The sequence below is a fragment of the Staurois parvus genome, unplaced genomic scaffold, assembly GCF_062004578.1.
Source record: "Staurois parvus isolate SC_StPar_1 unplaced genomic scaffold, SC_StPar_1.0 ptg000053l, whole genome shotgun sequence".
NCBI lineage: Eukaryota > Metazoa > Chordata > Amphibia > Anura > Ranidae > Staurois > Staurois parvus.
In genome coordinates, this window is record NW_028317849.1 from 5,447,623 (window position 1) to 5,468,200 (window position 20,578).

Here is a 20,578-nt window from a genome sequence, read left to right on the forward strand (position 1 = left end):
TATTGGTCTACCACCATTACCGATGCCGCCCAAGCTCAGGACCCCCGAATTGTTTGGGAATATATTTACTACTTTTTTTTTCTCCGGGATCTCTTTGCTGTATATTTATTTAAATGCTGTCATCCCCACGGCCCACGTATCTGCGCACTCTCCACTAGCCCTTGTGCTATTGTTTATTTAATAGCACCTGGGCTATCACCGTTCCTCGGATCACCCTGATTCTGGGTGTGCCCGGGGACCACTTCTTCGGCCTAGAATGGCCCCTTATACCCTTTTACTGACACCCTTCCCTAGACATATTACCCCGTCCTCCCCTTCATATGACTCCATGACCTTACCCAATCTCCTATACCACCAGGCTATCTTACACAGTGACTACCAAACTCTCCCCAAACAGGTTATACTTTATCATTTAATTCACCTTACATTCTCACCATAGGCCCGTTAAACATTCTCACCCTGAACGTTCAGGGTCTCAACACACCGCAGAAACGCAACAAAGCCTTCAGTGCTTTTGCATCATTTAAGGCCCATGTGGTTTGCCTGCAAGAAACACACTATACTCCCAAATCTACACCTAAGTTTTTCGGCCCTCGTTACCCACAGGTCTACACAGCCTCAGCTACGACTAAATGTAGAGGGGTACTAATTGCTTTCCACCGCACCACACCCTTCACACTATGCAGTGAAATCAAAGACCCAGAGGGTCGATATCTCCTACTAACAGGGCAACTCCTAGACACAGACGTCACCATAGTTTCATACTATGCCCCGAACCAAGGCCCCTTACCATTTCTTTTCCACCTATTCTCGATAATAGATCACCACAAGCAAGGTACTGTTTGTCTGTGGAGACTCAAACTGCACCCTATATCCCTTTCTTGACAAATCTCCTCAACCTTCCCCCCTCCCCACCTCCAGGCAAACCCTTCAAGCCGTACTACAGTGTCACTCCATGATAGACACCTGGAGGGAACTGAACCCGATTCAGCGCCAATATACTTTCTACTCCCACCCCCATAAGTCTTTTTCTAGGATAGATCATGTTCTCATAACTGCCAGCTCCTCCCCCGGCTCCTGACCTCTGAAATACTGCCAATCCCTTGGTCAGATCATAGCGCTGTATTTACTTCCATGGCCTCTCTAGCCCCATCTTCTACTGATCCCTCTTGGATCTTTAACGACAACTTACTAGCAAACCCAACACACTGCTCAAAAATCGAAGCCGCTCTTAAAGACTACATATCCATAAACCAAACACCTGAATTCTCTCCCCTTCTCCTCTGGGAAGCGCACAAACCGGTTATACAAGGCGTCTGTATTAGCAAAGCTTCCTTTTTAAATAAAGCGAAAAGACAGCAATGTCCTTCTCTGGAACGAACCTACAACCAATCCCATCAAGCCTTCCCAGCAACCCCTACGCCGGCTAATCGTGAAGCTTTAGAGCAAGCTCGATTAGCTCTTGACCTTTTTCTCACAGACAAGGCGGAGCTTTCACTTCGCAGATCTCGCCACAAATACTATACAAAAGCAAATAAACCCAATACCTTTCTAGCTCTTTCGCTTCGTAGGCTTGATCAGATTACTAGACCTATTCGATTACACACCTCTTCTGGCAGCCTCACTAGTAACCCGGAACGCATCCTACAAATCTTTCACAAACATCTCTCGCGACTTTACTCCCACTCCACACCCTTTGACTCCACCCAGGCTGACACCCTCCTGGCCCCCATCTCCTTTCCGACGCTCTCTGAACATCACCTAGCTGCATTAGAACAACCCATCACCTTAATCGAAACCCTAAACGCTATTAAAAATTTAAAGCTTCGTAAACGCCCAGGACCTGACGGCTTTTCTGCCACATACTACAAAAAATTTGCCCACCTTCTAGCGCCCATTCTCACTAATGCATTAAATGCTGTACTATCAGGACATACCTTCAACCTAGAAACAGTCCAAGCTAACATCTCAATGATTCCGAAACCCAATTCAGACGACACACAGTGGTCCAACTACAGGCCGATCTCTCTCCTTAACATTGACATAAAACTGCTAGCTAAAATCCTCTCCACGCGCCTTAACTTGTGTATAGGCTCCCTAATCCACAATGACCAAGTGGGCTTTATCCCAACTCGACAAGCCGGAGACAACATCAGACGCGCAACTCTCTTGGCACATATTGCTAAATCTCGCAACATTCCTGCCTGTTTCCTGTCCTTGGACATCCGGAAGGCGTTTGACACAGTATCATGGCCATATCTGCACTACATTCTGCGCCGTTGGGGCTTTGGCCCTCATTTTTTAACCTGGATTTTCTCACTATATCAAGAGCCCTCGGCCAGAGTGAGATACCTCGGACATAGATCTGCTCATTTTCCTATCTCCCGTGGTACAAGGCAGGGCTGCCCTCTCTCCCCCCTACTTTTTGCATTGGCCATAGAACCACTAGCCCTCCTAATTAGAGCTAATCCGGATGTCCGGGGACTTGAATTAGGCGGGTCTCATCACAAATTATGCCTCTTTGCTGATGACGTTCTAGTTTTTCTTACTTCTCCCTTGACTTCCTCTCCCTCTCTTCTCCGGCTTCTCGAGAGGTTTGGCTCACTCTCTGGCCTTGTAATAAACTCTCACAAGTCTATGGCACTTAATATTTCCCTTCCCCCTAAGGAGCTAGCCCACCTGAAACAGATCCTCCCATTTTCTTGGTCACAGCACCATATTCCTTTTTTGGGAATCAAACTGACCCCCAACCTATCAGACCTTTATGCAGCTAACTATACTCCCATGCTAACTCATCTCACTGCTCTTATGACTAAATGGTCCTCCTTACCGCTTGCATGGCTAGGCAGAATAGCAGTCATAAAGATGTCAATCCTCCCAAAAATCTTATATTTATTTAGAGTACTTCCAATTCCAGTACCCTCCCATTATCTTCGTATATTACAGCGCCGCATTTCCTCCTACGTATGGGGCACTGTCCGCCCCCGTATACCCCGTTCTACCCTTTACCGTACCAAGCTAAGCGGCGGTCTTGGTCTTCCTGATGTCAATAAATATTACCAGGCGGCACATCTAGCTCAGTTGCCAAAATACCATGCAACCTATGAAATTCCCCAATGGGTTGTTCTTGAATCTATAGCATGTGACCCCCTCTCCACGGCTAATATACTTTGGCTAAGACCAATCGACCGCCGCTCAATAACGAATCCCATCACTTCCCACTTTCTATCATTGTGGGATAAACTGAAGACTCGTTATCTTCTCCAATCGCCACATAACCCTTTACTTTCGTATCTTAAGAACCCAGCCTTTCCCCCAGCATGGTCATCGCCAACCTCATTTAAAATATGGACCTCTGCAAACCTTCTCCGCACTCATCATTTCCTACAGAGGAACAAATTCAAATCCTTCACCTCATTACAAGAAACACATAACCTCTCAGCATCTGAAATATTCAGGTATTTACAATTACAACATTTTTATGGCCCCTACTCTGCAACATCTACCCAAACTAACACCATGTCCCCCTTTGAACGGGCCTGCCATAAAGACCCCCATAGACGCGGCCTCATTTCATGCCTGTATGCCATACTCACAACTTCGGCCACCACATCCCCCCCTTCATATACCAACAGATGGGAAACAGACCTAAACCAACAATTAGACCCGTCAGACTGGGACCACATCTGGGCCAACACAAAAACTTCTTCGGAGAATATTGTAGCCTTGGAAACCAACTATAAAGTTTTAACACGATGGTACTTGGTTCCGGCGAGAATCGCAAAATACACCCCCAATTATTCCCCTAACTGCTTTAGAGGCTGTGTAGACCCGGGAACGCATTATCACATATGGTGGGACTGCCCAATAGCCCAAACTTTCTGGACGGACATCTTTAACATGATCACCAAATTTAGTGCAGCCCCGCTTCACCCTTCCCCTACAATAGCACTTCTCAATCTACGCCCTCCTGGCGTAACAACGTCGCAATTCAAACTCATCCTACAAATTACCACTGCAGCCAAGCAGGTTATTGCAAAATCCTGGAAATCCCCCACTTTAAGCATTGCTGCAGTCAAAACTAGAGTAACGCAAGCCATGATACACGCAAAGGTGGAAGCCACAATCCTTGACACAATTCCTCAGTTCCTAAATGTCTGGAATCCTTGGGTAGAAGGCTTCCTCCCGCAGAACTTCGATGAATCGCTCCTTCTTCCCTGATGTGCAAACCGTGCATTCTTAGCATTAGTCTGGCACCACTGCGAACCGAACACACAAATCACTACCTCTTTCCCTTCCAACCATGGAGTCATTTCCGTCACCCCTCTCTCACCCCCTCCCCCCAGTCCCCCTCTGTTCACCCCTAACTCCCCACGCAGCTATAGAGAGTCCTCATCCCCATAGTTTAATGTCTGGGTGATATGCCACTACCCTCTGACAAGAATTTTTACTTACTTGGCATCACAGGTTGTACTGCTTTGTTTTATTGACTCTCCCTTGATATATAATGCAATTGACACTGAATATACTTTCCCCCGCACTTTACTGTTAATATAATGTCTATTGCCTACTGTTAATGTTTTTCTTCCTATGTTATAATACCAATAAAAAGTTTGAACAAGAAAATGCATATTGGCAGGAAGCTTTTAATTATAAGGGAAAGGGGTGGTTACCTGTACTCATGTAAAGTTGAAATGTTCTTAACATAAAGGTCTTGTTCAGACCACACGTGCAGAAAATCTGATGGAAAAACCATGCAGACTTCACTTGCAGAGACATGAGTTTACATCAGTTTTCATTCAGTGAGTTTCATACACATTGCAGATTCCTGTGCAGAAAATCTGCACATAATACTAGTGTTGTGGCATGAACAGGGCACATTGAGAACAATTGTTTTCCATGTGCGCTTGCAGAACGTGCAGAAAAACTCATGTTTCTGCACATGGTGTGAGCAAGGCCATAAAGTCCTTGTTATTCCATTTGTAATAAAAAAAGATCTTAAAAAGCGAGTTTAGTTTATTTACTGATAAAGCTGTACTTTTATTTAAAGCGTACTACTTTTATACACACTGAATTTCACATTCCCAGTATAAAAAAATGACTTTCAATTTGTAAAACTACTCCACATTAAATTTTTTTAAAACTATTTTTCTGAAAATTAATATTTTGTTTCGAAAAAAAAACATTCTGTTTTGAAAAAAAAACATTTTTTTTCCACATGGCTTAAATCAGTTCAGTTTGACAAAAAAAAAAGTATTGCAATGCAGTGTGCACAAACGTCACTCACTAGTTTATGACAGCGCATGCATACATCTGTTTTTTACAGTTTATAAATTAATCAATGCATTCAAACGGCCCTCCATGTTATCCTCTGTGTCCATGCCCACAGACTTTTAAAAGCTTTTAGTAGCAGTAGCGTTTACCAGCAGGAAAAAACCCCAGGGTCAGTGAGTCCAGGAGCAGTAGCATTTTGGCAGAAAATAATGCCTGACGCGGCTAAACGCTAAGAACGTTTAGCACTTCAGCGTTAATTCATTTCAATGGCCAGAATATATTATCATTCTGGCCAATGAGATGAATTAATGCCCAAGAGCTTGACGCTTATAAGTGTGCCTAAATGCTTGTAAAAGCGTTAGATACTTTTACAAGCATCATGTTTTGTTTCTGCAAAAACGCTGCTGCTAGGAGGACAGCTTCTAGGAGAGTTGTTTTAACATCATGTGTGCATGAGGCCTTATTTCCTCTTTATTCAATGATGGACAGTGTCAAAACCACCCTGTCTGTATTCACATAAATCTGAATTCCAAGCAAATACACATGAAATATATACACATAGAATTGTTTTACTTGCCAAAGGCTTTGTATTTCTGCCCATCCAGTAATAAGATTTACACATCTCTGCCCCAAAGCACAGCCCTGTCTGTCATAGGAGCAAGCTTATTCCTGATGCAGTTTCATCTTAACTGACAGGTCTCCTTCCCACCCCACCTTCTGAATGGACACTGAAGAAGACACAGCACACTGATGATCATATCTCTGTCAGTCTGCTCTTTCCTTCTTTCAAACAAGTCTCTTGCACTGTAGTACATATGACTGGGTATTATACTGGTTCTTCATTCCCCTCTCTCAATTGTGCTGTACAGCAGACTGCAAAAGGCTGATACCAAGTCAAATGCAGGCCATTACTGTATCTATTTAATAAAAATACACATATAATGTCTTAGTGATTACAGAGCTGCATTTATTATTTACTTATAGCTGCAGATATAAAAGCTGCCTTTTATATCTGCCCGGATCTCAGGTTTAAAACTATTAAGACACAATGAGACAGCTATGATACACAGTTAAATATAGTAACAGGAAGTTCATTGTATTCACCAAGCAATTTCCAAAATAAATTAATGAACCTTTTCTATTGTAGCCATGAAACAACTAAAATGCTGAAGCTTACAACACATCAACAGTTCTTTGAGGGCTTATATTTGGTGAATATATCCAGTCTATTGCTTTTTATTATTAGTTTTTTTCTTTTTGAGCAAGAACATAGTTGAAGTATGATGATATTGGTTATCTGAGTCGGGGGAATAATCTGATGAAGAGGATCATGCTGATAAAAGTGAAGCAGACAAAGATTAGCATAATCCATAGGATCCAGTTGACAGACTTCTTGGCGTGTTGCTCAAGGCGGTCTGATTCAGTCTTTAGTTTTTCAAAGTTCTGGTCCGCTAACTTCAGAGACTGGGAGAGTGTCTGAAAGAGGTAAAGCAAATAGTCACTTGTTTTGAGTCGGCTGCTGTGGGAAGAAAGGCACAGCTTCAGACAATAAAAAAAAAAAAAAAAAAAAAAAACAATAACAGAAAAGCTCCTAAGACTTAGTACACACTGGCTGAAAATGGTCAGTTAGGAAGGAACCAGATGACTTTCGGCCTGTGTGTACAGCTCCTCGTCCAACAGAGGCTGGTATCTCAAATGGCTTCTGTCAAACGGGCTTGCTGGGAAACTGACATCTGATCAGTGTGTCCTGGCAGAGGTGGTCCCCCTGTTAGAACACAATAACTCAGCAGGGAGATCGCTGCACTAACATTGGCCTGCTGGGTTGAACGAAACAAAAAAAAAAAAAACTTCTTGTGTGTACCCCAGCATTAGACTTGTTCTATATTATCTGAGGGGAACCATCCTCTCCTCTCAGCATACATCTCCAATGAAGGGGTTATGCACTTTCAAGCATACAAATAAAACATGATTAAACCACAATAGTGGAGAACAAAAAATGTCCTTATACATGGTGAATTAAGTGAAATAACTGTACAGTCAAGTAGCAGCAAACTGCACAAATGACATTCCGTGGTTATGTACCCACTGTACCTGGTTGTCCTGTTTAATGACATTTTGTGCTGCTAATGTGTTGCTTTTAAGATTCTGGGTCAGGCGTAGCATCTCCTCTGCTAACTTTTCTTGCATGTTGTGGTGACGCTGTAACACTGCATCAAGCTCAGCTTCTGACTGCTTGTCATTGGAAACAGAGCCCCTAGAAGATGAACTAGTTATTAATTACAATGACATTTTATATTTCTAGTGCTTGCTAGAAAAAAAAATGAATTTTTTACTTACCTATAAATTCCATATCTTGGAGTACAGTACAGGACACAGGTGAAGTATTCATGGACACTGGTTTCTAGGCTTGTACCTTCAGGTGACTGGACACTAGTAAAGCTTTCAAGCACATGTCCCCTGGATGCCCCCCCTTTACCCCTACCCCACTACCTGAGTCTTCAGTATTGTAGCAACCACTTCAGAGTAACCATAGAATAGAAGAGAGGGTGGTCTGTGTCCTGTACTGTGCTCCAAGATGTTATTTACAGATAAATCAAAATTCCTGTTAAACATACAGTGGAGAAAACAAAGTAGTCAGACAATGGGACATCTACAAGCAATAAATTAGGTGTTTTGGCAACAACCAGAAAAACAGAACTGTGCCAACAGGCCCAACAACAATAAGGGCCAAAAGCACCCAACCTCAGAGTGCCACTGCAAGATCTTTGTGGCCAAAAGCTGCATCTAAAGAAGACTGGACATCCACCTGGTTGAAATTTGAAAAGGTATGAACAGAGGATTAGGTGCACCCTTACAAAGCTACTGGGGCCTGGTGCTGCAAAAGCCCTGGAAATTCCCACTGATGTAGTGGAAAGTGAGCATAAAAGCACAGAAGGAGATTTGACCTTGACAGTGTAAGCACTAGTGATCAGTTTTCTTATCAATCGAGAAGTGGTGAATCTGGAAGCAGGGTGTCCTTTGTTAGTTCCTGAGGATGGGACAAATAGGGAATCTGTACTCTAGATCAAAGCTGTTGCTTTGAAGTAGGCTCTTACGATGTCTGGGCAATGAAGAGATATTTCCTTTTAATGCTTTGAAGCAGGGCATAATGATGGTAGGAATATGTATGTTCTCATTAAGGTGGTAGATGGATACCACCTAAGGAAGAAGGAATAGTCTTGGGCATAAGATTATCTTGTCAATTTGAAGGATGAGGAACAGCTTCTTACAAGAGAGCCACTAACTCAGAGACATGTCTGACAAATTTGATAGCAACCAACAAGGTCACTTTGCAGGAAAGGTCACCTAATGGAATATCTCTGATGGGTTCAAAGGCTGCTTGTAGTAGATGGGTACTGCAAGGCAGACAGAACTAAGCTGAGATCCCAAGGAAGCACGGGGTGCTTTAAGGGGGGCCTCGATGCAAGATACAGCTGGGTTAAAGTTTTTTTTTCCCCCACAAGGGAGAGCAAATGCTGAGATCTTTGAAAAAAATGGACAATGCTAAAACCTGACCTTTTAGAGTGCTTAAGGCAAAATTCTGGTCACGACCTGATTCTAGTAAGGCCAGACTGCAAGGTACAAAGTAATCTCTGGGACTGAATTGACTGCATTCACACCAGGAAAAGAAAGATTCAAGGTACAATAGTAGATCTAACTGGAAGTGACTTTTCTTGCTTTCAACAAGGCAGGAATAACAGACTCCGAGACTTCCCTGTCTCTTAAGACCTGGGCTTCAACAGCCATTGTCATCAAAGCCAGAGATTGAGAAGCAGGAAGGATTAAAGGGCCCTAAAACAGAATATCTGGCCTGTTGGGAAGAGGCCAGTGGCCGTTTGCTAGAGAACGTCTGTGTACCAGGTTATTCTAAGCCAGTTTGGTGCAGTCTTCCTCTCTTGCACTATCATTTTGAGCAGACGAGGCAGAATTTTGGTCCTGGGAACAAACAAAGATAGTTTGATTTTGAATATGAAAGATAGGATGTCCTTTGTTTCTGACATATCAGACTGAAGATGTCTGCATGAATGGTCCATTTTCCTTGACTCAGGTGGCAAAAACAGAGATGTGGACTACAGAAACTGCAGGGCAGTGAGTTTCTGTTCATGCTCCGAGCTCCATGATGTTGATGGGAGCTTGACTTCCATCATTGACCATTTCTACCTGGGCCCCCCCCATCTAGCCTGAAAGACTATCATCTATTATTGTTACTTTCCAGTGATAAGGAAGAAAATAGTTCCCTAATGTTGAGGCTGACTTGGAGATCCACCAAGTTATTACTTGTTTAGCTGGATAGGAACATGGGTAGGTCAAAAGAAGGAGCATGCTTGTTCCAGGTTGACAAGAGGTTGTGCTGGAGAGATCTTAAATGAAATTGGACAAATGGTACTGCTTGGAAAGAGGTTGTCATGAGACCTAGATCTCTCATGGAGACTCTCATTGTAAGATGTCTCTTTGACTTCAAGTATTGAGTGTAAACTCTGACTGGGAACTTTTTTCTATGAAAGACAGACCTTTGCTTGGGATGTGTCCAGTATCACACCCAAGTATTCCAGGTGAATAGAAGGCTGGAGACAAGATTTTTGAAAATTGATTCCCCAGCTGAAATCCTGGAGCATCTTGTTTTGTGGAGGTTTGCTGGAAAGACATCTGAAAAGGAGAGGAGTCCTTCAGAAGAACATCATCTAGATAACCTGTGACCTGAATGCCCTGAGTTATGATAAGGGCAAGTAGAGGTGCTAGAACCTTTGGGAATACTCTGGGAGCAAAGGATAGGCCAAAAGACAGTGTGACAAACTTGAAATGGTTGCCACTGCAAGGTGCAGAAAGTGCTGATGAGGTGGAAAAATGGAAATATGAAGATAGACATCTTGGACGTCTACAGATGACAGTTATTCCCCTATTCTCAGAAAGGCAATAACCAACCTTGCAGATTCCTTGTGATTTTTTTTATTTTTATTTGAAGGTAGTGGATAAAATATTTTAGGTCCAGAATAGGGCAAATACCCCTGATGGGCTTTGGTACTGTGACCAGGTTTGAAGAGAAACCTTTGAACCTGTCTTGTGGGGGTACTGACAACTACTCCATGGGACTAGAGATGGTTCAGGACATCTTGCAAATCTGACTGTCCATTAGCAGTTTTTAGTTGAGAAGAAAGCGTGAGGAGGTAGTTTTTTTAATTCTCTTTTTTACCCTTTTTAAACCACGGTATTATCTCACAATTCTGGAACGTCTGTGACCCCGAGTGAGGCAAACTGTAACAGCCATCCCCCCACTTTTAGGAGTAAGGGCACCCGTTCATTGGGAAGAGGGTTTGGTGAAGACTTGGTGGGCTTTGTGACCCAAGTCCTGTGCCAAAAGGAAGGGCTGAACTAAGTTTTTTTTAAGTTTAAGTTCGGTGCTCTGCATTTTGAGGAAGTAGAGGCTTCTGAGGAGAGGATTTTTAATGTTTTTGATGACTTGGTCAAGTGCTTCCCCAAAAAGATGTCTGCGTTTTAAAGGGCATACACATGAAGTGATTTTTGCAGGCCACAAGATCCTTTGCACGTGAATGGAAATTAGAACCATTCTGGAGATTCGTGTCATCACACGTTCAAGGGTTTCACACAAAAGAGCAGAACAGAAGTTAGTTGCTGCAATAGCACTGTTCTGAAATACAGGATCATATGGGTTGCTATGGTCCAGTTTTCTGCAGTATGACATAATAAAAATCCAGTGAACGCTGGTTGTAGGGCTGAGCCTACAAGAGTAAAATAACTTTCAGGAACATCTCACTATCTACCTGCAGAATCATTGAATGAAGGAACATGTTTAATTGGTACAGTGAGATGTTTAATAGTGAAACGGCAGGAACAGACCCCATTATAGTGAACTTTCTTCCACTAGATAGAGTTCGACAAAGATTGTATTTTGGGGGGAGGGGGGATCTTTCTAAAGTAATCCTATTAGATTCTATTTGCTCATGAACAGGCAATGTCTTTATAGATTTAGTAGGCCTCTTTGTACCCAAAGGGGCATGGTGAGATGGAAGAGGATCAAGTTCTACAATGTCTAGGCTTTTGCGCACAGCAGTGAACTTATCCACAATGGCAAACTTGTTTCTTGAAGCTCCAGCATCAGATGTTAAAGAGCATGGAGGAGAAAAATCTTCCACAGACTTTTCTAACACCTCTTATATATCTTCCACTTTTTCCTTCTATGTCTTCCTTGTCTAGTTCAGGCATATTGGGATCTGACTCAAGTGAAGACAGTGGTGCTGGAGGAGGGGTGTGTCGTTTTACAGCCCTGGACAAAAATGGCTGTATTAAAGCCATTATTTGTGCAAGGAATTGTGACACAGTTGCAGAAAATTCTGCTTTTGTCGGGTAGGCCACTTGCTGTGTTCCTGAGATAGAGCTAGAATCGGACACGGAGGCCGGTGTTAAAACCAGTTCCTGCTCCAGTGCAAGAGAAGCATTATCACTCTGAGGTAGAGTGCTATGCAAGCCTTCAATAGACCAAACGTTCACCTGAGGTTGAGCCATGGCTCTCTTTTGCCTGCTATCCGCTACAGCTACAAGTGAGGGTATGCCCTTGTGGAGTACTCATGAAGTAGAGTGTGAAATATAGGGTAAGCAGGAATAAATACACAGTAACCTGTGTGTAGACTTGTGAAAGGGCAGGAGGAAACACCTGAGCACCTTATAAAGTCTCTCGAAGGAAGTGCCAGTAAAGTGTGCGACCAGTGTTGTAATGTGACCAAGTTTTGAGTGGTTGCATTTTAGCGCCAAGTTTGGAATGTATTCACTTTACAGTGTAAACTTTTCAAACAGCCAGAGTTTTTACAGTAACAGTCAGAGGTACAGGGTGACCCTGTCTTATGCAGGTCATAGACGGTAGTTTATCGGCCGAATTTTCGTCCGCATGAAAAATCGGCCGATATTCAAACTGTTAGCGGGGCCCGTCGGCCGTTTTTCACGGATCTTCTCGTTTAGTTTCATCGGTCATGCTGGAAAATCCACAGAAAACTGCCGTTTTTCGTGGACATTGGTGAGCATCGGTAACGGGGCCGACTTTTCGTTTATCACCCGAAAATGCGGCCAATAAACGGCCCGTCTATTGCCTGCCTTACCTATCCGTGACACCAAGCTGTATATAAGTCCAGGCTTTGCCTGTCACAGTGGGCATACTCCCAAAGGGGTCTTCAGTGTCTGGGTTTTATAGTGATGGACCATGGCCAAGGTAAGCACTCATGCACAATTTAGTGCCAGAAGCAACATTCCTGGTTGCCCCCACAGGGTATAATAAACTAGTTAAGCTAAGAGTGGAGAAAACTGAGGACTCACAGAGTGGGGTAGGTTCCTAGGGAAGTGCTCAAGGGTTGTGCCCTCAAAAGCTTTGCCAGGAAACAATCATCTGAAGGTACAAGCCTATAGTTCCGTGTCCTGTACTGTGATTAAGACAGATGTATCAATGAAAATTACATCATTTACTAGAATTGAATTTTTAACTTGGAGTGGTATATTTCATAGCCTTAAAGTCTCTTGCACGTGGACAAAATTTACTGATGTTTATATGCAGGATCTTGCTGGCAAAAAGTTCTGTAAAGACCTGTTTTATACACATGTAAAATTCTTCATACTCTTCCAGTGTTGCAATTTAAACTCATTCACCTGTATAAACATACAGTACATACAATAAATTACTGCACTCAAATGTAACATTTTCTTTTTTTAATTTTGAATGCACTGCTGCATTATGGATATTTACACAACTGTATGCATTATCCCATAGACATTTCACTTTTGTTCATATCTGTAAAAAAAAAAAAAAAGCCACACAATTACAAACCAGATTTTCTTCCCTTTGTGGAAGAGGCCTTAAAGTCAATCTGTACTGTCCAATAACCGGAATCAAAGAACACGACCATGAAAGGACCTGTCAAAACTAGAAAACCTCAATGAAGCTGATGGAGTCAGATTAAAAATAAAAGAGGTCTCAGCAGGATAGCAGCTTGGGCTACGTTTTACATTGATCTAAACTAATTGCAGAACTGACTGATAAAACAATATAAATATTGCCTTTAGTATTGGACTATTCACTTTTATTCCTAAGGATTCTGCCTGTGAACTTTGGTAACATTTGGTGGAATTTATGAAAACTGGAGCACCCAGAATCTACAGCAGCTGTGCATAGCAACCAATCAGCTTCTATCTTCAGCATGTTCAGATAAGGATAAGTTCACCTGTGGGAACATATTACATGTTCCTACCGTTTTTAGGGTGTAACATGTTCCTATTGCTGCAGCCGATCCCTGGCCTCCAGTGGCCTCTAGTGACATCGAGCCCCGGATCTTCTCCCCGAACTTGCTGTCACATTTTTAAAAAAGAGGCGGCCGCGTGGGGCTCTGCCTACCCAGCTGTGTCATTCATTCACAGAGTTCTGTGAATAGCAGAACTACAAGCTGTTGAGTGCTTTAGGTAGTTCATTACTTCTTCCCATCATTGTGCAACTGCCTGCTCATACAAGGTACGAGCAGACAGATTATACTGCGTCTGTACGAGTGCAATGCTTTGCAAGCTCCTAGCAAAAAAAAATACTACATTTTTTTAATTGCAAAAAGAGGTGCATTTATTATTTTTTCACAAAGGTGAACTTACCTTTTAAGCTTTAAAAAAGAATGCTAGAAGCTGATTGGTAGCCATGCACAGCTGCTTTAGATTGTGCCTGCTCCATAGTTGATGAACTCCCTATGTTGTATTTACTTAGCACCTGTTTTATAATTTAACAACAGATTCTAGCAATAAAACATGCATTTGACAACCATGCAAATAAGTGATGTCTTACTCAGCATAACGCATTAATGTATGGTGGGGTCTTTTTTTCAATCAAAATAAAGTGCAAAACCACAGCACACCGTATAGCACATGTAAAATAATTAAAAAGCCCTGACCTTCAAATGTGCCACACTTGGGCCTAATTAATATCAATGAAGTTTGGGCAAATCATCGAACTGAAGAAAAGCCAGAAATAAATTTCTAATAATGATCCCATTACCTCAGGGGCGTAGATAAGGGGGGTAAGGGGGGTCTGAACCCCCCTTCCCCAGGGGAGAGTTGCCAACCATCCCTGCAGCCCTTGAAATTTCCACTCGCCCACAAGTGGAAATAAGGTGGGGGCGAGCAGCACCATGACTACAGGTGTGTCGGAGGGGCGGTAGTGGCAAGCAGCGATCTCCTGTATGGCTTTCAATGAAACAGATGGAAGTTGCAGGAGGGAGATGAGGAAACGCGGCTTCCAGCTGCTTTATTGAAAGCCATACAGGAGATTGCTGCTTGTCACCGCCCTCACCGCTGCACAGAACACACTTAATGGTTCAGTTTTCTTTCTGCTCCCCCCCCCCCGCTGTGTTCTTCTCAGTGCCCAGCTCCTCCGCACTAATAGGAAAAGAGGGGAGAGAGCCTCCAGTCCGTGCAGCTTCAGCGGATGTGTGGGCAGGAAACTGAACACAGAGCAACCGACAGCTCTGATGCTTCTGACTAAGTGATGCAAGTCTTTCCCTTCCTTCCACCCACCCCTACTTTCCTTCAACCACTTCCTTCCACCCACCTCTCCCCTTCCTTCCTTTTCACCCATCCCTTCCACCTCTCCCTCCCTTCCTTCCACCCCTCCCATGCATCCACCCAACTCTCCCTTCCTTCCATCCACCCACCCCTCCCTCAGTAAAAATGCAGCTCAGCTGCGAGCTGAACCCCCCCCCCCCCCGAAAGAAAAAAATATCTACAGCCCACCCCTCATTTCCTTCCTTCCACCCACCTCTCTCGTCCTTCCACCCACCCACCCCTCCTTTCCTTCCACCCATTCTTCTGAATTGGCCGGACACTTGACCTCTGTATACCGCTGCTGAGAAAAGCTATTTTGCTGTTTCACTTTACTAAAATCAATGCATTACCATGTTTTATGTACTGTGGGAAACCTTATATTGTTAATTCAGTGTCATGAGTTTAGTGTCACTTTAAATCACAAGCATGTAACTTGTCAATCATCACCTGGCTACACCTAGCCTTGCCCACTGCTTTCTGAGGAGAGCTCTGTCTGCAGTGTCTGGGAGGTGGAAAAGGGAGCATGTGAGACAGGAATGTAGGGGGATTTTTCTCAATCACAAAAAGGAAAAGTGTTTACTTTATGAGGCTTGTGCATCACTTAATAATTGGATGTGGTATTTGTCTAGTTTTGTCTAAGAGGAGCCTTTTTCACTGAAGGAAACCTTTGCATATACTATATATATTTTTTCATTCTCATATTCACTTTAAGACTCGGTTCACACTACTGCAATGCGACTTTAATGCGATTTACAGTGCAATTTCTCACTGTACATCGCACCAAAGTAGTGCAGGGTCCTTTTCCAAAGTCACACCGTGCAGAGTTGCATTCATTAGAATGGGCACCACTGAAAACAATGAGATTTCCCTTGCAATGTCAAGTCGCAAAAGAAGTTACACTGGTGTAAAGCGAGTCTGACTTGCCCAGAGTTGTAACACTTTTATACAAACATAACTGGACTGCACAGGAAAGTGCAGCCAATAACCAGTAACTGTATTTACCCGGTGATCTGCGGTGTCATTGGACATACAGTCAGGTCCATAAATACAGTCAGGTCCATAAATTGGGACATCGACACAATTCTAACATTTTTGGCTCTATACACCACCACAATGGTTTTGAAATGAAACAAACAAGATGTGCTTTAACTGCAGACTGTCAGCTTTAATTTGAGGGTATTTACATCCAAATCAGGTGAACGGTGTAGGAATTACAACAGTTTGCATATGTGCCTCCCACTTGTTAAGGGACCAAAAGTAATGGGACAGAATAATAATCAAAAATCAAACTTTCACTTTTTAAAACTTGGTTGTAAATCCTTTGCATTCAATTACAGCCTGAAGTCTGGAACGCATAGACATCACCAGACGCTGGGTTTCATCCCTGGTGATGCTCTGCCAGGCCTCTACTGCAACTGTCTTCAGTTCCTGCTTGTTCTTGGGGCATTTTCCCTTCAGTTTTGTCTTCAGCAAGTGAAATGCATGCTCAATCGGATTCAGGTCAGGTGATTGACTTGGTCATTGCATAACATTCCACTTCTTTCCCTTAAAAAACTCTTTGGTTGCTTTTGCAGTCTGCTTTGGGGCATTGTCCATCTGCACTGTGAAGCGGCGTCCAATGGGTTCTGAAGCATTTGGCTGAATATGAGCAGATAATATTGCCTGAAACACTTCAGAATTCATCCGGCTGATTTGGCAGCAGTCACATCATCAATAAATACAAGAGAACCTGTTCCATTGGCAGCCATACATGCCCACGCCATGACACTACCACCACCATGCTTCACTGATGAGGTGGTATGCTTAGGATCATGAGCAGTTCCTTTCCTTCTCCATACTCTTCTCTTCCCATCACTCTGGTACAAGTTGATCTCGGTCTCATCTGTCCATAGGATGTTGTTCCAGAACTGTGAAGGCTTTTTTGGATGTCGTTTGGCAAACTCTAATCTGGCCTTCCTGTTTTTGAGGCTCACCAATGGTTTACATCTTGTGGTGAACCCTCTGTATTCACTCTGGTGAAGTCTTCTCTTGATTGTTGACTTTGACACACATACACCTACCTCCTGGAGGGTGTTCTTGATCTGGCCAACTGTTGTGAAGGGTGTTTTCTTCACCAGGGAAAGAATTCTTCGGTCATCCACCACAGTTATTTTCCGTGGTCTTCCGGGTCTTTTGGTGTTGCTGAGCTCACCGTTGCGTTCCTTCTTTTTAAGAATGTTCCAAACAGTTGTTTTGGCCACGCCTAATGTTTTTGCTATCTCTCTGATGGGTTTGTTTTGTTTTTTCAGCCTAATGATGGCTTGCTTCACTGATAGTCACAGCTCTTTGGATCTCATCTTGAGAGTTGACGGCAACAGATTCCAAATGCAAATAGCACACTTGAAATTAACTCTGGACCTTTTATCTGCTCATTGTAATTGGGATAATGAGGGAATAACACACACCTGGCCATGGAACAGCTGAGAAGCCAATTGTCCCATTACTTTTGGTCCCTTAACAAGTGGGAAGCACATATGCAAACTGTTGTAATTCCTACACCATTCACCTGATTTGGATGTAAATACCCTCCAATTAAAGCTGACAGTCTGCAGTTAAAGCACATCTTGTTTGTTTAATTTAAAAACCACTATGGTGGTGTATAGAGCCAAAAATGTTAGAATTGTGTCGATGTCCCAATATTTATGGACCTGACTGTAGATGATCACATGGTAAAAGGCCAGTGTGATTGGCCCTTTACCGTATCACATGGTCAGGACACAGCGATCACTGGCGGTGCTGGGTGCGCGCCGCTGGGGGTGCGCAGGAGGCGTGTTCTGGGATGTCATCCCAGAACTAGACAACAGCGCTGTAGCCGTCTTTCGGCTATAGCATGGTAGCGAAGAGGTTAAATATGAAAGATGAAGTTGTGACAAAAAAATAGCCATCCAACTTATCACACCTTAAAACTGCGCACACCTGTGATTTGGTGACAAACTTTGGTACCCAAAATTTTTCATAGGCATTGCTTTAAAAGTCTTTACAGGTTATTGGTTTAGTTATTCGTGAATGATGACCCTAAAATTATTGTTCTGACTCCTTTTGCAGTGATATGTAACGTGTAGCGCAGCCAGCATTTTTGTACATAGGCGCACCCAATACATTAACATTTTTTGTGTGTACTTTTATGTTACTTTGTTCTTTTTTTTACTTTATTGTGTAAAATTAACTGTATTTTTATTACATAGTGGGGCAATAGCTCCCTATGTGATATGCAATAGCAGTTTGCTGTGACAAATTCTCTTTACTAAAACATAAGGGGTCGAATAGGACCCCTGCTCTCCATTGAAGATAATGAGCAGCAGATTATGTTCCATTAGCTTCTTCAATGGTCACAGCAGCCTGGAGAAAGTGACAGCTGAACCTGGAAGTGACATACTGTAATACATGTTGTTTTCATCTTCATTCACTGGAGGGGAGATCAGAGAACCAAAGTTGCTGGTCTCCCTTTGTTACATCTGCTGTTCTGGTTCCAGGTCTGCAGATTGGACAGTTAAGTCCAGGATACATGGTGGGGGCAGTTGGGCAAGGTTCAGGGATGTTAACTTTGGCAGGCTGTGGAAGTGATCGGGTGGCTGTAAACCCATCAGAATTGTTTGTACATAAAAGCTTATCGCCTGCTCTACAAATTTAAACACACTAGCAAAAGTGTGCTCATTTTAGAATGGGTGGGGGAATAGAGAAGGTTGGAAAGGTGGCAGGTGTGGTGGTTACAGCAAGAAGGTTAAGGTGGTGGCAGTGGGGAAGGGGAATGCAGGCATGGTCATGGGGAGGTCAGCATGCAGATTCTGTGGTGAGGAAGTTTTCAGGTGTAGTGGTGAGAGCACAAGGAATGTTTAGGTGCAATGGGGGAGGGGGGGGGTGACATGGTTAGTGCAAGGGAGGGAAACGAGGTCAAGTGCTGTGGTGTAGGGGTGGGAACAGAAAGGCGGCGTGCACAGGCATGGAGGCAGGAGTAGGGTACAGGTGCGGTGTTGAAGAATGGGGAAAAATGAGGCTGGGATAGGGGTGTGTCCAAAAACAGTGGCAAGACCAGTGGAGAGAAGCATGAAAGAAGATTCAATGTGAGCGCAGAACACGGAAGTGGGGGGGGGGGGGGGGGAGTCAATAGTTGTGGTCAGGGTGAGAGGGGTGCAGGCTTGGCAGCGAGTGCAGGAGGAAAGGGTGCATGCAGGTGTGGTAGTAACAACAGGAAGGAAGGAATGGAAATCAAGAATCTTAGTGGGGTATACAGGCCTGCAGGTGAGTTGGTGAGAATGGAGGTGGAGGTCATGCAGATGAAGTGGGGAGTATGAGGATGTTATGACAGGTGTGGAGTTAGAGAGTGTGGGCGGTGATGCAGATTTACTGTGCACATTGCGGGGGAAGGGGGGGGGGGAGAGGCTGCCGACATGGTGGCTGGAGGAACAGATACACATCTACATAATTTTAGAGTTTATTAACCCCCCCCATTACATTTTTAATCTCTGAGTATTTTCTTTCTGTGCTTCCATGCTGCCATGGTGCAATTTCTGACTTCACAGATTGCAAGATACTCTGCATTCAAAGTATACCACTGCCGTATTATGATGTCAGAAATATGACAGGGAGATCCCCTGAAAGCACAGTTATGACTGGTCGGTATTGCCACTATGGTGCATGAGCAGGATCTTGCCAACATATTTATGACATCACAATATTTTGGCAGCATTCAGCGCAAGTGTGATAACAACCTCAGAGATTGAATGCTACAGCACATGTGGAGTATACAACCACCATAATTTTTTTTGGAAAGTGCCCGAAACACAATATAATCACTAAGTAGCTCTTTTATCATCAGTTATTATCAGGCGAAACACAGTATCTGCACGCAAAAGTCCGTCTAGTGGGTGATCCTCAAACCTCAGTTTTTTAAATAATAACAAAAATATGGAAGAACATGCTTGTAAAAATGTAAAACAAATAAAAAAAATGACATTATCTTGTAAAGGTGTAAAAGAAAAAAAAAAAAAAGTCATATAAAAATGACTCAGTAGTAAACTTGGAAAGCCAGTTTGTAGTTCAATTAGACGTAGGAGTGGCTGGTAATCCCACATTCCCTATTCAAACTAGAAACCCTCAGAGAATGTCGACATTCATTCATTGTATAGGTGTGTGAACTGTGCCTCATGCATAAGAAGCAAAAAATTCAGTTTATGCTCGACTACAGCCTGAACTCTACATAACCAATCTAAAGGTACCTTAGCCAAATCTTTCCAAAGATAAGGTGTATTAAAAACGATGAAAATAAACATAACATTTTAATGGTACTCAACAATATAAGATCTGAAAAATACCCACTTTCGTTTCCTTGGATAGCTATCACCTGAATCTGAAAAAGAAAGAGCAGAAAAAGGAAGTTGCATTTTAAGCCGTTTATTAAATAATGGTAAATTAAATTATGATATGAAAAAGTAAAACATATTGTCAACACATTAAATATTTATGCACATATTTTACCCAACACAGTACACAAAACTGAAAAAAACATGGTGGGTTTTCATAGTAAATATTCACCACAGCTTTGAGAAAAAGTTTGGGGTTTAATAAAAACAGCAGTAATGGGTTGAAGATTTCAAAACATTCACAAATACCCTCTTGTTTATTCATTAAATAAAAGGTGTACTATTGC

General features: G+C 42.9%; 1 protein-coding gene across 1 annotated transcript in view; it reads right to left on the minus strand.

The window, feature by feature from the left end:
• Positions 1 to 6,220: 6,220 nt before the first annotated feature.
• The window catches only part of USE1 (unconventional SNARE in the ER 1), a 115,800-nt gene continuing 101,442 nt past the window's right edge, over positions 6,221 to 20,578 (minus strand). The window contains exons 6-8 of the mRNA XM_089667540.1: positions 20,248 to 20,278; positions 7,366 to 7,528; positions 6,221 to 6,750 (exon numbers count right to left, since the gene is read on the minus strand). Coding sequence (XP_089523666.1) covers positions 6,568 to 6,750; positions 7,366 to 7,528; positions 20,248 to 20,278 — 377 coding nt within the window. The 3' untranslated portion in view covers positions 6,221 to 6,567. The remainder of the gene's footprint in view (positions 6,751 to 7,365; positions 7,529 to 20,247; positions 20,279 to 20,578) is intronic.